General features: G+C 44.7%; 1 protein-coding gene across 3 annotated transcripts in view; it reads left to right on the top strand.

Moving 5' to 3' along the window:
• AKAP7 (A-kinase anchoring protein 7) overlaps positions 1–17,163 on the top strand; it is a 1,351,667-nt gene that overhangs the window by 1,182,920 nt on the left and 151,584 nt on the right. The window contains exon 9 of one of the 3 annotated variants that reach the window (XM_085611895.1): positions 1,110–7,339. The exons of the other annotated variants lie outside the window; for them this stretch is intronic. Coding sequence (XP_085468021.1) covers positions 1,110–1,144 — 35 coding nt within the window. The 3' untranslated portion in view covers positions 1,145–7,339. Of the gene's footprint in view, positions 1–1,109; positions 7,340–17,163 lie in introns of those variants that run through there. 3 annotated transcript variants of the gene reach the window in all.

Below are 17,163 nucleotides of genomic sequence, written 5' to 3' on the forward strand. Positions count from 1 at the left end.
ATAACTTGGTGAATTTACAACGTTAGACTTGGCCGGTATGTTACACCCAAAATAAACGTTAATTAGCCTATTAAGATTTCTGTTTAGGTTGTGACTACGTGACTACGCCATCAAGTATAGATATTTTTTATCATGTTCTCTCGCCTAGTTAAAAAACAGTTGAGGACAATTTGCTTAAAACGTGATATTTAAAACACACGTGTGTACATCTTTTTCATACACTCGTTTCTATATACAGCCACGAATTGATTGTACCCGGAGCAGTAAAAGAATCCCTAACAGCTCATAATTGTTGAACATAAGGTGAGCTATAAATCTAATTTATCACATTAATACTGAATAGACGCAATCAACAGTGGGTACACGACTTTGATTAGCCAACTGGCTTTTTTATATACTACCATAGTGAAACTAAATGTAGTTCCCTCGCTTGTAGGAATAAGGTGACCTACAAAGAAGCACAAAAGATGTCCTTTGCCCACACCCACGAAGAACTTTGAAAGGTATCTTTAAGAATTTTGATACTAACTGTGTAGATAGATGATGAGGGGAGTCAAAGTTAGAACCCTCCATCTTTAAGCTCCATTTGGGAGCTTCACATCTATAGCAAAAGAAAAGATAGAGCATTTCCAAAACTCATCGAACCAGATACAATAAGCGTTTTATTATTCCTTCGACAGCCCAGGGAAGTGTTTAATTGAAAATACCATTCCCGCAGGAGCGCAGCAAAACCAATCAGGAAACCTAGTGCGCTGGTCGCACAGGTGAGTTTCTCAAAAACCTAATGAGATTTCATCACTAAGTTTTTTTACTAGTGTGGAGTTAATGTATGAATGATGAGTAATGGATCAGGTAACTAAATGGAAACACTCTTGATGCAGGCTACGTTGCTTTATAAAACTAGAGAATGTAGATAATATGAGTATGGTTATATATCCATGAGGGTACAATTTTTGTTTGTACGAAAGAATGAATAGTTAGAAAACTGCAGTCGTTACATGAACGTAAGACATGACATATATGTTTTAGACTCCTGTTTTATTAAAAAAAGTTGGAAAGTAAACATTATGCACATTGATAGTAAAAATTGTTTTTTATTTGTGCCTTAGGCAAACGTTTATGGATAAGGAGATTCCATTTCTAATAGTCCTGAAGAAGGAGGTCACAAACTTCGAATAACCTCCGAAACGCGTCGACGCAATCACGTTATGTTAAATTTGGAAGGGGGCATACAATACCTGTGTCAAATGAGGAAGTTAACCCTTATTCAATTGTTGCCCATTAGGTTTCCGAATTAACGGATTTATGACAAATTGACTGTCTTTTTTCAAAATCTCCTTGATTTGTGCTTTTGTCTCATTTAGTAGTTTTTTAAATTTAACTTGTTTTTAATGTGTCTTTGTTTTATTTAAAAACCAATGCATTTTTTATGATCTGATTGTGGTTAAAGAAACCTTGTGAATTAAATAAATCATTTAATTGATTCTTTATAAATTTACGTTGCCTTGCATTCAAGTGTTCCACTATAAGGAGTGTTTTTTGGTGAATACCTGATCTTGGTAGTTGTTACCAATAACATGTGTGAATGAATTAGCAAACATTGGATTCGAAAAGGAAAACATTTTTTACTTCACAGTTTGTCGGAGCTCTATTTCCTTTTCGAGAATATAGAGCCCCTCTCTTACCTTGTTTTAAGCATTTTATTAATCTGACATCTTTCTCTGTGAACTCCCTTACTTCTGTGTTTATTATTTCTTTCAAATCAGAAGATAATTTTCAACTGTCTTTTCTGAAAACAATGCTACAGCTGTCTCTTGTTGGGCCATTTTAAAATGTACAGCCTCATCAGGAATCTGAAAATTAACCTTTTCTGGTGTACAGTAATCTGTGCTGTTTAATTTGCAAAACAATTGTTTTCCTGCTAGGCCTGTGTATACAGTAACCTGTTGAAATGGGTTCTGATTTTGTTTCTGGAATGAATTGACACTTGCTCTGAATAACTGATTTAAATGAATTTGAGCATTTTCCATATTTTGTGGGAGCATCTGAGCTTGAAAAACTCCTGCCATTGGTACCTGTTTCTGAACTGACATTTGCATTTGCTTAACTGGCATATTTTGCACCTGCATTTCTCTCTGTGTTTGTGCATTTCCATTTGCTGCATCAGGTTTAAATTTACATTTCTTCTTCCAATGCTCAAATCTGTTATAAAAATGGAAAAATAATACCTTTTCCAGCAGTACAACATCCATACCTGAATGTGCATGAACTAAAACACCTTTACTTCCATCCTGTGTTCTTTTAATCTGTACCCAATTAACATCCTTTGCTGGAACTCTGCCCTTCAGGAAAGTAATCACTGCTACGTTTTTCTCCATACCAACAGAAAATGATGGTGCATCATGCAAACCTTTTTCATTGTCTCCTCATCTGGCCTTTGCACAACAACTTTAGATTCAAACCACAATTCAGTTTGCATGGCAGTATCAAAAATCATTTTCAAATTAATACATAACTCCTTTAAAATTTCAACAAATCCATCAATTTGTGGGTACCACAGCATAGGTTTGTCTCTCAATTGTGGGAATGTGTTTAGAAATGCTGCAAGTTCACTTTCATTCCGTGGCACATGAACATGCACTTCTCCAACCTTTTCTTTCAATGAGTAAACAAAAGCTTCTCCCTCATCCTGTTTATTATTTTCCTCAACAAGTTCTGGTGGTTTATTTTTCTTCTCATGTTTTCTTACCCACTTGTCTCCTAATTTCTCAAACCCATTGCATTAAAAAATATATTTTATTATTTCTGCAATGTGCAATTGCATTCCTGAAGAACACAGTTTCTCATTTGCTTCATCATTCATATGTACCCTGAAATTTTTCTGAAATGGAAAACGTCCTGAAACATCAATTTTATATTTTTGAGCCAAATCAGTCAGTCTGTCATTTGTAGTTACTGCACATGCAGCTGTTTCTTTACTCAGGGAAATTAATTCTTTCTCCTGACACTGGTTCACATTTTCATGATTTAAAGAGCAGGGACTGTTAATTTCTTCATGTTCAAATGTTGAATTTAAAACACTAAGCTGTCTCTCTTTTTCAGGGTCTGGGTTAATTTGTTCCCCCATGCTCTCTATCTTTGTAATCACTGCTGCTTCTTCAAAGCAGGTTTGAAAAATCCCATCTTCAAATATATTCAGTCTTTCCTGGGCTGCAGATGTTGTAAATACCATTTCCCCCCACATTTCAGTGCTTGGACTGTCTGAGGTAATTTCTGTTCAATAATCTCTGAATTCTGGGAGGAGGAGCCTAGCGCGCATCCAAGATGGTCGCGTGAGCACAGGGCTCCCCGGACCCTTGCTGCTACTCGGAATTTATCCTGAGAATATCCTGATGTGGTTTATGGAATCTGGTAGATGAAGTCCGGCTGAGCACGTATCTCTTTTCAGAACTCGAATCGGACCTGGGAATCCTGAGTTGTCGTTGTTCGAACTTTTGGGACCCACCCGACGGAGGTGCCCGGGGCGAAGGTGAACCGTGGAGCCGTGTCGTAATTGAACAACAGCGGCTGCAGTACGGTGCCAGTGGCCGCCCTACCACTTTCGGTTTCACTTTCGGACATCAGGGGGCTGGCCTGCGAGGGCGCTTGTTGTGGCGGGGTGTTTCCTTGGCCTCTGCACGAGGCCTTGTTTCCACCTGCCACTAGTGTGCCCATCGCCTTGGGTCCCCCCACACCGCTATCTTGTGGTCCCTGGTGAGGCGCTGGTCTGCGGTGCCGGTGCCCCTACGACTCTGGATCGGCGGTCCCCTTCGTTATCCGTGACCACATGGGGGGCAAGGGGGGCCCCGAGGGGCGTAAGACTAAGGCCTCCCTCCGCGGGGGACCGGTCCAGGCCAACAACATGGACCGCTACACTCAGGGCAGAGGGTCCCCTGGAGTGACCGCCCCCCCCCCGGATGCCGCCGGCGGTGGCACGACCGTCTCTCCGGAGCTTTCCCTGCAGAACATCATGGGCGCCATTGATGGTATCAGGGAAACCATCGCCACGCAATACGAGGCCCTGGCCCGTAAAATCGACACAGTGGCAATCGATGTCACCTTAATTCGGGCAGACCTCTCCAAAACTAACAAGAGGGTTCAGGCTCTCGATGTGCGGACCTCCACCCTTGGTGCGGATGTGTCGGACCTGCAGGCCGCGCTGGGTGACATTAAGGCGGTCAACGACCAGATGGCTCGGCGGCTGGAGGACTTCGAGGGACGGGCCCGACGCAACAACATCCGTGTCATAGGCGTACCGGAGTCCTCTGACGACCGCCCGGTTGACCTCCTGGTCGAGGAACTCATCCTCCAACAGTTGGCCCCTGCAGGCCTAAGCAAGTTCTTTGCCGTGGAGCGGGCCCATCGAGTTCCGGGCGGTCGGCCGCGGCCGGGGGCCCCCCCGAGGCCTATCGTGGCCAAACTGTTCCACTATAGAGACCGAGATGCAATTCTGCAGGCCTCACGGGTCCACGGCCCGGTTCGTCATGAGAACTCATCCATTAACTTTTATCCGGACTTTACCCAACTTGTCCAGAAACAGCGGATGGGATTCCAGGGGGTGAAGCGTCGTCTCCGTGAACTGGGCCTAAAGTACTCTATGCTCTACCCTGCAAAACTCCGAGTGGAACATGAGGATCGGACTGCCTTTTTTGACTCTCCTGTGGCCGTGTGTGACTGGCTGGACTCGCTGCCGGATAGAGGTGGCCGTCCCGGGCCCTCTGCAGGCGCCGAAGGTGACGGGTCCCCTTTGGAGTGGCAGAGCCTAAAATCCTGGCCAAAGTCCTTGCCAATCGTTTGTTGAGCGTTATCTGCGATCTGATTCATCCTGATCAATGCGGCTTCATCCCTCACCGTAACACCGCTCTTAACTTGCGGCGTCTTCACGGCGCCCTCGCCAGGGCGGCGTACCTCTCCGAACCGGCCGTGTTGGTTTCTTTAGACGCCACGATGGCCTTTGATACCATCGAGTGGCCATTCCTTTGGGCTGTTTTGACCAAATTCGGCTTTGGGGAAGGATTTCTTGGCTGGGTGAAGCTTCTTTACACGGGACCCATGGCTCAGGTGGTGGTTAATGGTCGGGTCTCTCGGCCCTTCGCTCTCGGTAGGGGTACGAGGCAGGGGTGCCCGTTGTCCCCTCTGCTCTTTGCTCTTGCCTTGGAGCCGCTCGCTGCTTGGCTCCGCTGGGAGCCCTCGCTCAGAGGGATTCGGTGGGCCCCGGGCTTCGAGGATCGGGTCTCGTTGTATGCAGACGATATTCTCCTGTATCTCACCTCGCCGCGGCATTCGCTTAATGTTCTCTTCGATGTTCTGACTTCCTTTGGGAGAAATTCGGGTCTAACGATCAACTGGTCTAAATCCTGTGTCTATCCTATCTCCGGTGACCCTCCTCTCTTGCCGCCTCGGCTTCCGATCCAATTATCTCTGTCCGGCTTTAAATACCTGGGAATATACGTCTCGATGGACCCGGTGGCTCGCTATGAGCAGAATCTCCTGCTTCCACTTCGGCGTTTGAGGGAGGACACGGCTCGGTGGTGTAAGCTGCCCTTGTCCCCGCTGGGTCGGGCAGCGCTGTTTAAAATGATGTCCCTTCCCAGATTCCTCTATGCACTTCAGAACTCCTTCGATGTCATTCCTGTGTCCTACTTTCGGGAGGTGGAGAGCCTGCAGAGGAGACTGGTGTGGGACGGACGGGCTCGTATCGCTCTGGCAAAACTTACTCTCCCCTGGTATGACGGGGGCATCGCGCTTCCCGACATTCGCAGGTATTATTGGGCCTCACAGCTATCGGCCATTAACCATGCCACGTATGCGCCTGGCTTGAATCCGGCGTATGAGATGGATAAATTCCTGCTTCCCGGCGGAAATTATAACAGGGCACTTTACTCCAGCTCGGCTGGACGGACCCTTACGGGCCCTACTAAGATTGCGGTACGGATCTGGAGGGCGGCCAATGCAGCCATGGGCTGGAGTGAGCAATTAACATGTGCTACTCCCCCTCCGACCGACTGGGAAGCCTCTGGACAACGAAGGGGTTTGAACGTTGGGACACGATTGGTATTAGTAGAGTGGGAGACTTATGGATAAAGGGTGCGGTTAAAACATTCGCGGCGCTCCAGAGCGAATACGAACTTACGGAAAGAGAGTTCTTTCGCTACGCCCAGGTTCGGCATGCCCTGCTCTCGGTTTTTGGGGAGGGGACCAAGATCCCGGCTTCTTCGCCCCTCGAGGACCGCATACTTGATGGTCATGTCCCCGACAGTACTATCTCTTTAATTTATAAAAAACTTATCAATAATCGGGCTGACCTCTTGGTGCGCCTCCGGGAGGCGTGGACGGGGGATGGGGTGGAACTGGACGACGAGGACTGGCAGTCCGCACTGTCGTCCCCCAAGGAAGTGGCCATTCCAGCCCGTCTCCGCCTGGTCCAGCTTAAGATTCTCCACCGGGTGTATGTGACGGGTCCCCGTTTGGTCTCGATGGGATTTTCTGAAGACGGGCTCTGTAAGCGGGGATGTGGGCTCAGTGCCACCTTTCTCCATATCCTTTGGGAGTGCCGCGAGGTGGCTGAATACTGGCGCCGGGTTCATGAGGTCATGGGACAAGTCACCGGGGTTGCGCTGTTGCCAGAGGTGCGTCGCTGTGTCCTGAATGTGTGGGAGCCCAATGATTATAACGCAGCTCAGACTCGGTGGGCGGCCCTGGGGAACATGATTGCCAAGAGAGATATAGCGCAGCTATGGGGTTCCCAGCGGCCTCCCACCGTGTCCGTATGGAAGGAGAACATGGACTGGTGCATGTTCAGGGAGAAGACTGTGTATGTGGCTCGTGGTAAACCGGGGGCATGGGGTAGAATCTGGGGGCAATGGAACGCGTATCGTGGAGGTATCTGTACTCCCCCCCTAGTGGACACCGATATTGCTTTGTCCCCCTGACCCTTGATGGTTCCTTGCGACTTTTGGAATAACCGACTATAGACGTTCCTCTCCCGTGACCCCCCCCCCCGACCTATCAGTACTCCTTCCTCCTGATAGCTATTTGAAGGTCTGAAGTAGAGTCCCCCGGAGGTAGCCTGACCCACACTTTTTTTTTTGTCCTTATGCCTCGCCTTTTTTTTTTTTTTTTATTTGTTATTTATGTTAAACCTATGTATCCTGCTTCCCTAGGAATATCCGGAGCCGTGTACGGGACTGGGCCCCGGGAGTCGACTACTGCATTAAGTACTGTATGAGCCTTTCTGAATCTAGCGGCCGGCCCCGGTGGTTGTAGGCCCATGCTTGTAATTGATTTATTGTTCAATAAAATTTTCAAAAAAAAATAAATAAATAAATAAATAATAATCTCTGAATTCTGAGTCTCTGAAATAAACCCTGACAAAATCACTCCTTCTGCAGATCTTTGAACCTTTTGAGTAGGGACCATATTAATTGAACAGTCACAATTTGTCTAGGCACTGCCTGTGCATCTGTAGTTTGCAGCATTTGTACCGAATCAGTCACATTTGAAGCAGTAACACCTGGAGATATCACTGTCAGTGCTGAATCAACAGATAGTGGGTCAATCTGGAATGTCTGCACAGTTCTCTCAATCTGTGTTTCTCTCTGTTCAACAGAAGCAGTAGCCACTGTAGAACTTACTGGTACATTATTATCAGTATTTTTTGTGGGGACCACATACGGTGGCAGACACTTAGTTAACAATGCGTCCATTATTTCATCACCTGAATCATTATTTATTTGAAGCTTTGTGTCATCTTTAATTCCCTTCTCCTGTATCTGGTGCTGTACCTTTTTATCCTCACTTGCTTTGTCTCTTGCTGCTTTTTCCCACATGCTTAAAGCCTCAAATTGTGCAGCTCTAGATGGTGTCTTTATTTCACATAACACTTCCCTTAATTTGTCAATGATTTGCAATTCAAAAGTGCCATCTTTTGGAAACCTCAAAGGACCCTCTTTTTCAGTAATCTTGCATCATTGGTGAACCCACATACATGAATTTTGTCCCAAATCGGTAGACATAAAATGCACAGGTGTTCCTTTAGGAGCATCACCAATTAAAAACTAATTTTTCATTTTACCTCCCAAGAGTTTCTTTAAACCTTCAAACAATTTCATTTCTGCAATAGTTCAATGCAATTTCTTTTCTCCAATGCTCTCAGTTTCAATTTCTGTCAGTTTAATTCCTACTACTGACCCTCTCAAGCAAAATCTTACTGCAATATTTTTCTAAGTTTTCTTAATCAAAATTCTGTTTGTAACAACATAAAAACATTCGCTACTCTGCCTGTTCCACTAAACAAAGGATAGATTTTTGACTTATTTTGGAGTCTCAGAATTGCTCCTCTTCTGCTGCGAGTAAAAACCTCTGTTTGCCCTTCATTCAAGCTCTAGAGAACCTGTTACTCCTTCAGTGTTACCCTTACTAGTAAATATAAGACCAAAGTTTCACCAGTGAACCTTCTGCTATCACTGACTCAACTTATTTACGAAAATAGTCCCTAATTTAACACTGCCAGCCCTGCGTAGCTTCTCAGTGCTGTTCTGACAGACGAGTAACCTCACTGCAGTGTGGCTTCTGTCACCACCCGCTATTCATTTCCCCAGGATGCTGGACAACATAAAACAAGACACTAACTCTTTTGTTAAACATAAATCAATAATCAAACATTCTGTCCTATGAAATTACCAATATAATCAATAAAACCATCAAGTCAAAATGAGCAAAATTTCACCAACAGTCAAAACCCTTATTATATATTTTTTTAACACTTCAAAAAACAAAACATACCTTCTAGCACATTAACATCATTTTACAACCCTATTGATACTCACACCACTCCAGCAATCGCCTTCTTGCAATACCTTCCAATACCGCTTTGCCAGTCTTCAGGTTCTGAGCATTGGAATCAGGACTTTTTGAGAATCTGGACATTTATCTAACTTGGGCAATAATTTTGTAGCTCTATTTAGGCATTAGACTAAACTATGCTCCTTTTGGTGATGGTGTTAACCTTACCTCTGCTACCAGAAACACATGTTACTCCTTTCCCTTCCGCATAAAATCTTGAGTCTTCTTCCTCTGAAATCACCTTTCCTCCCCCTGTCACTCATATTTTCTATTTCTTACTAAGCCCAACGGTTCCCTGCTGGATCTTGAAACCACAGTGAAAGTTGTCGGTGGATACAGGGGGTCTAGGCAAATCAGGGCAGGACATTGCTTCTGAAAGGCCGACGGGGTTGAGGGATAGCAAGTCAGAGTTCGGGGGTTTGAGACACTTATTATTTTTAGATCTTGATATCCTTATTTTTTACGGCGTTTAATATGGTGCTTTTTTTTTGTAACCGCCAGTGCTTTTTTTTAGCTAGTGGATTCCAGGACTCACCACAGCATTTAAATAACAACACTGGCACTTATACACCAAACTGGACCTGCAAATATTGGAATTCTTTTCATGAGCATAACTTAAGGGCATATTATTTTCTGGTACAAAAGTAGAGACTAAGTGATTTCCCCAGGATCACAGGATGTTGGGCCAGTGCCAAAACTCAAACTTTGTTCCCTAGCTCTGAAGTCGGCATTTTTCACTGCTATGTTACAGCATTTCCCTAATGGCATTTGCCTCTCCTAATCGGTTACTTTTTCTATAGTAGTGCTTAATTTAAACTGGTGCTTTCCGGAACTCACCACAGCACTTAATTATAAACACTGGCACTTATAGCATAAAGTGGACCCAGCATTTTTGGAGTGCTTTTTATAAGCATTACTTAAGGGCATATTACTTTATGGAACAAACACTGTTATTTTTATAAATACCACTTAAGGGCATAAGTATTTTTGGTACAATCATGGAAATTAAGTGATTAGCCCAGGATCACAGGATGTTGATCTGACGCCAAGACTCAAACTTTGTTCCCCAGCTCTAAAGTCGGCATCTTTGCCTGTTACTCTATAGCTTTCCCCAATGACACTTGCTTTTCCTAAACTGTTCCTTTTTTTTTATTGTAGTGCTAATTTGAGCCGGTGTTTTCCTGCACTCCCCACCTCATTTAGTTGTCAACACCGGCACTTACAGTGCAAACTGGACCCAAAGGTTTTGGAGTGCTTTTTATCAGCCCCATTTAAAGATATATTAAAACGCATTATAACACACACAAGTGAAACTCATTTCTGATATATTTTTTATTTATAAACTGTGATGTTGTTATTGTGGGCAATGTTTTACATGCTCTTTGGCTTTAATAACGCACAAGTAAAACACATTTCTGATATAGCTTTTATTTATAGACTGTGATGCTGTTATTGTGCGTGCCGTTTAATATGCTTTTTGCATTTTGTAACCTAGAGTGCTTAATTTGAGCTGGTGGTTTCCGGAACTCACCAAGGCACTTAATTATTAATACCGACACTTACAGAGCACACCTAACCTAATATACTTCAGTTGTATATAATGTTCTTTTAGGTTATATATAAGGTGCCAGAAATGGTTATAACACTTTTTTTATTTTAACTTTTAAACATGCTGCACAACATTCACAATACTATACAACACATATTAAAACGTTAACAAAGCCCATAGCTCTGTCAAAACACTTATAACGCCCCAAAGGCGAGACCTATTGGCTATGCCAATGCTTGTTCACTGTTGCAAGGCTATAGCTCCCATAGAAAAACATGGGTTACCTTATTACACTTGATAAATGGTAACTTTACTTTGGGAACAGATAGAGAAATGCTTCTCCCACTCATTTGGATTGTAATTTCAAAATCCACTAAAATGGTAAATTAGGATTTTAAGTTACTATTCTGAAAATGCCATTTTTCGAAAGTGTGCATTTTTCGGCCTAAACCAATTGTGCCTTTCTGCCAGTGTCCAGGATCACATGACTGTGAATGACTCTCCTGTGGTGTGTTGTGTACTCCTTCCAGACATGGGGACAAAAACGCCTTGGGTGTGAGGTGTTTCTCTCCTGAGCAGGATATCCTGGAGGTTTTATTCAGCGATTCTTGAGGGCTGTGCCCAACCCCTTCCTGACTACTAAAGGCTGCCTGCCTTGTCACTGACACATGCAGCTCACAGCTAGACATTCCTGCCTTTGTCACCTTAAACAGATTGGAGAAAAACCCAGGACTGGGGAAAGGTTAGACAAAAGAGGCATCACTCACCCACCGACTGGCAGTGGGTATATGTAAGGCACATTCAGAACCTCTCATCAGAACACTCATGGGCCTTTGGGTGATTCAGAAAAAGGACTGCTCTTCCGTTTGAAGAAGGATAACTGGACCTCCTTGCCTTGAAGCTGTTTTTCCCAGAAAGGAATTCAATGGCAGCTGGCTTGGGTGGCATCAGACTGTCTTCTTCCTGCTTCAAAACCAAGCTCCAGGGTAAAATCCAGAGGTTTGGGGTTCTTTGCGACCGCAAGTAGGCTGCTTTCATCAGCAACGATCACCGCTTCTCCTGCCAACACGAAGTTCTGACTGTGACCTGTTCTTCACACCAAACAGCGAACGCTCCCGTCAACTGCCAATGCGAAGCTTCAGTGGCAACTGCTTCTCTTGCCAACAACGACCTCAGTCAGCCTATTGTTAATGCGAAGTTTCATCTGTGGCTCCTCACGGCGACTTGGACTTTGGGAAGGTCAATTTTGGTCTCTGTATCCGACCTGCGCTCGGCCTTAACTTGTGCCTCTGCCCGGGCCAGTGCAAGCAGATTGCAACTAGTGTCGCTTTGGGCTTCTGGGTGCTATGTATAACTAACACTTTAATATATCAGAATTCAGGTTCTACTGATTGGATTATTTGTCGTTCTGGTGTCAGCTTATCTATTAAAATGTAGTCCATTGTTCTAAATTGGTTTGGGGTTTAGTTATGTTTTCACTTTATTGCTGTTTGAGTATTGCATAAATACTTTACACATTGCCTCTAAGTTAAGATTGGCTACTTTTGTGCAAAGCTACCAGAGGGTTAAGCACATCTGACAAGGATTGTGTTTATTACTTAGGTGGGGCTATCACCCCCCTAAGCTAGTCACCCAGTTTCTTACTCACATTTACTGACAATGATCTTGACACCCCCGTGGAGGTAAGGACCGACGTACCCCTCTCACTCTAAGTTACATAAAGGGAGAGTGGATTCCTCTGAGTGAAGCATTGTCTCCTTAAATTTCAGCTGACTGATAGGGATTTGGTACCCCTAAAACAGCAATTACTCCTCACAACATGGGATGATTGTGCCCTGGGTGGCGATGGCGCTCTCTATTATCGGTATGCATCTAGTTACTTAATTTTGGAATTAGGTGGCCAGGGAGGAGGTAATCATCCAACACCCCACAGTTCAGATCCACAGATCTGTACAAAATTCCTATCGAGCCCTGGCACACATATAAATAATATCACAAGTAAATAACTTGTATTAAGGGAACAAGCATAGTAAATATGAATAGTTTAATGTTTTCTTGTTGAGACACCAGCCAACACGTGTTTCATGGCACAATCTTATGAGCCTTCTGACTGGTTATAATTCCGTCCTAGCCTAATAATGGCTGGGAAAAACAATGAGTCACTCACAACGGCCATACTGAGGTGCCGGGGTCTGTTACGACTTGGACGCTGCAACACACAGTGCATCATTGGCTGACTAAATACGCAACCTTCACTTAAACACGAAGCTTCAGTGAATCGTGCACTGCTGATAATACTAGAGTAGAACCGCTCGTGAAATCACTGTTTTTCCCAGCCATATTTAGGCTGGGACGGAAATTTAACCAGTCAGAAGGCTCATAAGATTGTGCCCTTTATACAAAGCCCTGAGGAAGTCGGGGGTGTCTTGTCCCGAGCGATGAAACACAGGCTCGATAGGAACTCCTCACAACATAGTTGAATGCCAAACACCTGACAAACCTTTGCCAGCAAAAGTTGCCCGTCAGTGAATTTACCCTTGATACCTTTAAGGCCAATGGTGAACATTTGACCTGGCTCAAGATTTTCCTACCTGTTTCTTGTTCTATAAGACAATAACAATAACAATCTTATTGAAAATAGCTACTTTTCTAAAAGACATAAATATGTATTTTTAAAAAGTCTTCATGGAAGAATTAGTGTGGTGTTCCTGAGTGAAAAATTGCAAATAACTCAAACGGCAGACGTTTAGTGTTGAATGAAACAGCCGAAAAAGTTATTGTTGGGAAACAAAATCCATTTCAATCCCTACATTTTGTATTCCTTTCCCTGCCACATTGCCCAGTCCTCCATTAATGGATCATCTTTAAATCTAACACACACAAACACACAATAAATATTGCAGCAGGTGCCATAGCATCGAAGCCCAGGGGTGGGACAGGCCCTCTATAACCCAATTATAGATGTTTACCACCAGGTCTATGTTTGCTACTTGTATTAGGGTTCATTGCATCCTAGAAAAGAAAAAACATTAATTGGATCTACAACAACTGTATTGTTGGAGTTTGTGTGCATGCTCAGAGGAGATGAGGACTAAGCAAGGATAGCAAGCGTAGGGCAACACATCCTCTCATACAAACAGGTAATGATAAAACGCTGGGTGCCTGCTCCCTTTGTAAGCATTTAAAAGACCCAAATAAACTGAAGAAAATATAAACAATATTAGATTAACATATCTGAGTATATTTTTCTGTTTTAGCGTTCTGAGGGTGTTCAGGGTAGGGAAGCCTGAGGCAGTAACGGCAGTGACTTGGCAGTCATGTCGAGTTTGCTGTTGATGATGATCCCAATGACTTTGGTTTGAGTGGGGGAGCAGGGTGTTGGTCCTAGCTCTGATGGCAACCGGCTGGAGACCCATGGTGATGTGCTTTTCCATAAGTTCACAATTTCAGTCTTGTCGGTGTTCAACCAGTGGATGATTTCAGTCATGCAGGCATGGAACTTGATCCAGTATTGGGTGTCTTGTCTGTGAGGGAGTGAGTGAGTTGCATGTCTTAAGTGTAGGAGAGAATGTTGATATTGCGAGAGCGGATGATGCTGGCTAGAGGGATCATTTATGTGTTGAAGAGGGTTGGGCTCAGGGAGGATCCTTGCGGAATTCCTCAGAAGAGGTTGCAGGCACCTGAGGTGTACTGACTGGGTCCTACCAGCAGATCCATTTGAGTGCGTGTCCTTGGATTCTGATAGTGTGTAGGTTTTGATGAGGATGGGGGGGTAGATTGTGTCAAATGCTGCAACGAGGTCTTGGAGGATGAGGGTCACCATTGTCTCCTCTGTCCAAAGTCATGGGGATGTCATCGGGGGTAGCAATGATGGCAGTTTCCGTGCTGTGGTTAGGTCTGAAACCAGACTGAGGGGCCCTGTCCGCCAAAATCTCAGTTCTCCCACCCCATTTAAAGATGAGGGAAGTGCAGGGTTTCTGATTGTAGGAGCTCAGCTGCCTCTGCCATTGGAAACCCTTGATCTGACAGCCAGTCCATCATTTGGCTGCAAGGTCATTGTGGTGGTCGCTCTTTTATGGTGGGGCGGCTGTCACTAGGTTTATCTATCAGGAACTGCCATGAGAGGCATGCCAGTTCCATACAGGAAAATCAGTTGAGCATGGCCAAAAAGCATTCTTCATACTTCTCTGCTTACAATATACCAGCACCTTGAGGATACATTGTACGCTTTGATATCCCAGGCCGGCAGAGATCTCAAAATATTATGGGAGGTCCTCTGCCTGGTGAGCATAGGCCAGGCCTCCGCTGACTAAGGAGCTGCCCTCCTTAATTTTTATATTGTCAGACATGTCTTTGGTTGAGAACGATGTGATTGATTGATTGAAACCATTTATATAGTGCAATCAGCTACTTCAAAATGGAGTTTCCCGGCTCTTGCTAGGAAAAACAAGCAGAAAACTTTCCATACATATACAAGACGAGGGAAAGAAAAGGGAAACGATAATTAAAAGCAAAATGATGAAAGTGAAGAACTGTAGACGATTTTATATCTTAAGGCTAGAGGTTCTGAGTAAACAGAAAACTCTTGAGTTGTTTTCTGAAAATCAAGAGACTTGGTTGGGAACAAGGAGACTGTGGTAGAGAATTCCAGTCAATTCCTGAGATTACAAGCAGCCTTAGCTGTTTCTCCATCAAGTCTGACAATCATCCACAGGGCTGTCCCCTCTCACCTCTCCTTTTTGCTTTAACTTTGGAGTCTCTGGCCTGTGCCATCAGGATACACCCCTCTATACGAGTCTTTTGTATCACACCTGCTGACACCGATGAGGAAAACATTTCTCTATATGCTGACGACATTTTGTTGTTCATCACTAACCCCGCCACGACTATACCGGCCCTGTTTGACACGATTACAGAGTATGGACGACGCTCTGGCTACAAAATTAACTGGTATAAATCTACGCTCTATTGCCCGAATAATGCACATCCAGATTGACCCATGCCCAGAGAGTTGCAAATAGCGCAAGAGGGATTCAAATACCTGGGAATTTTCGTGACTCTGCACCCGAAGGTCTGTAGGAAGGAGAACATGGGATCAGTCCTATGGAAGTTCAAGGCAGATGTGGAGGGATCTCCTCCTTACCATGCTGGGACGAGCAGCTATTTTTAAAATGATTACCCTGTCCCAGCTGCTTTACGCCATACAAAACACCTACCAGCCCCTACCCAAGGACACTTTTACAGAAATAAATTCTACACTTCAAACACTGTTGTGGCAGGGGGGGCACCCCAGAATAGCGCTCCAGACACTACAACGTAATCCTTCCAATGGGGGGATAGCGCTCCCCGATATAGAGGCATATTACTGGGCATCCCACCTGATAGCCATAAATGAATGAATACATAAAAGCAGAGACCACCCTACATACCGCCTAGAATGGGAAGAAATGCAACCACATACATACCTACACTATCTACATGGTGGGAAACGGGGCTCCCGCCTGCTGCCTGCGACCCAAGTGACTTTGACGGCATGGGGGAGGGCGACTAAGGCTATTTGATGGGCAGGTCGTGTTACGAAGATTACCCCGCTCTGGTAAGGGACCTGGTTTAAGGAGCTGAATAAGCTCACAAGGTTTGGGACATGGGATCTCCTGGGGATCTCCACCATAGGGGACATAATCGAAAAAGGGGAGCTAAAAACATGGGCGACAATTGAACGAGAATACTATATGAACAACTCCCAATTTCTTAAATACCCGCAAATACGTCATGCATGGCAAAAAGAGAATATCCCCAGTGAGCACCTCCCAGAGTACGCACCCTTAGAAGGGCAGCTTCTACAAGAGGAATTGATCCACAAAGCGGTCTCCTTTACCTATAAAACGATCAATAACAACATGCCGGACGGACTGGTTGGGCTCCAGGCACAGTGGGAGGGGGAGGTGGGTTCCATGGAGGACATTGATTGGGAAGCGGCGTTGATGCACCCCAGAGAGGTTGCCATAAAAGCAAGGCTTCGGTTCATTCAGTTCAAGATATTACACCGTACTTATTACGACAGGGATAGGCTACAAAAAATGGGGAGGGCAGATTCACCACTTTGGATTTAATGTAAAACATAGTGTCTAACATGTGACTGGATGAAAAGGAGTTACGGTTCATAAAAAGTGGATTAAATGGAAATAAAATGTTCGATAAGACTGGATTAATTTGCGGCATTTTTGACATGCTCATATGAACGCTGTGCGTCCGAAGTGGGGTGTTATTTCGCCCCACATCCCCCTAGAGATTCACCACTTTGCCTGACTTGTACTACAGCACGTAGCGACTTCTTTCACACTGTTTGGGCCTGTCCCTAGCTTCTGACATACTGGGCGCAGGTGGTTGAGCTGCTGGGTACGGTCCTGGCAGTGACGCTGCCGATGGAACCACGCTTTGGGCTATTAGGGATTCCAAACGAGGTAGATGTCACTGGATCCCAATTCATTTTTGCATGTCTGGGGCTGGTGGTCGCCAAGAGGGATATTGCTAGGCAATGGGGGGTGGCTGGTAAACCCACTATACAGGACTGGATGAGAGGAATGGACATATATATATATATATTTAAGTGAGGCAGAAGGAGCTCTAAACTTATTGAATGAATTAGGGTTCAAAATGGAGCCCTGGTGGACTACTCTGGTAATCGGCTTCGAGAAGGATCTGAAATTATCCATGGGCACCATGAGTCC

Source organism: Triturus cristatus, chromosome 6 (genome assembly GCF_964204655.1).
Source record: "Triturus cristatus chromosome 6, aTriCri1.1, whole genome shotgun sequence".
Lineage (NCBI taxonomy): Eukaryota > Metazoa > Chordata > Amphibia > Caudata > Salamandridae > Triturus > Triturus cristatus.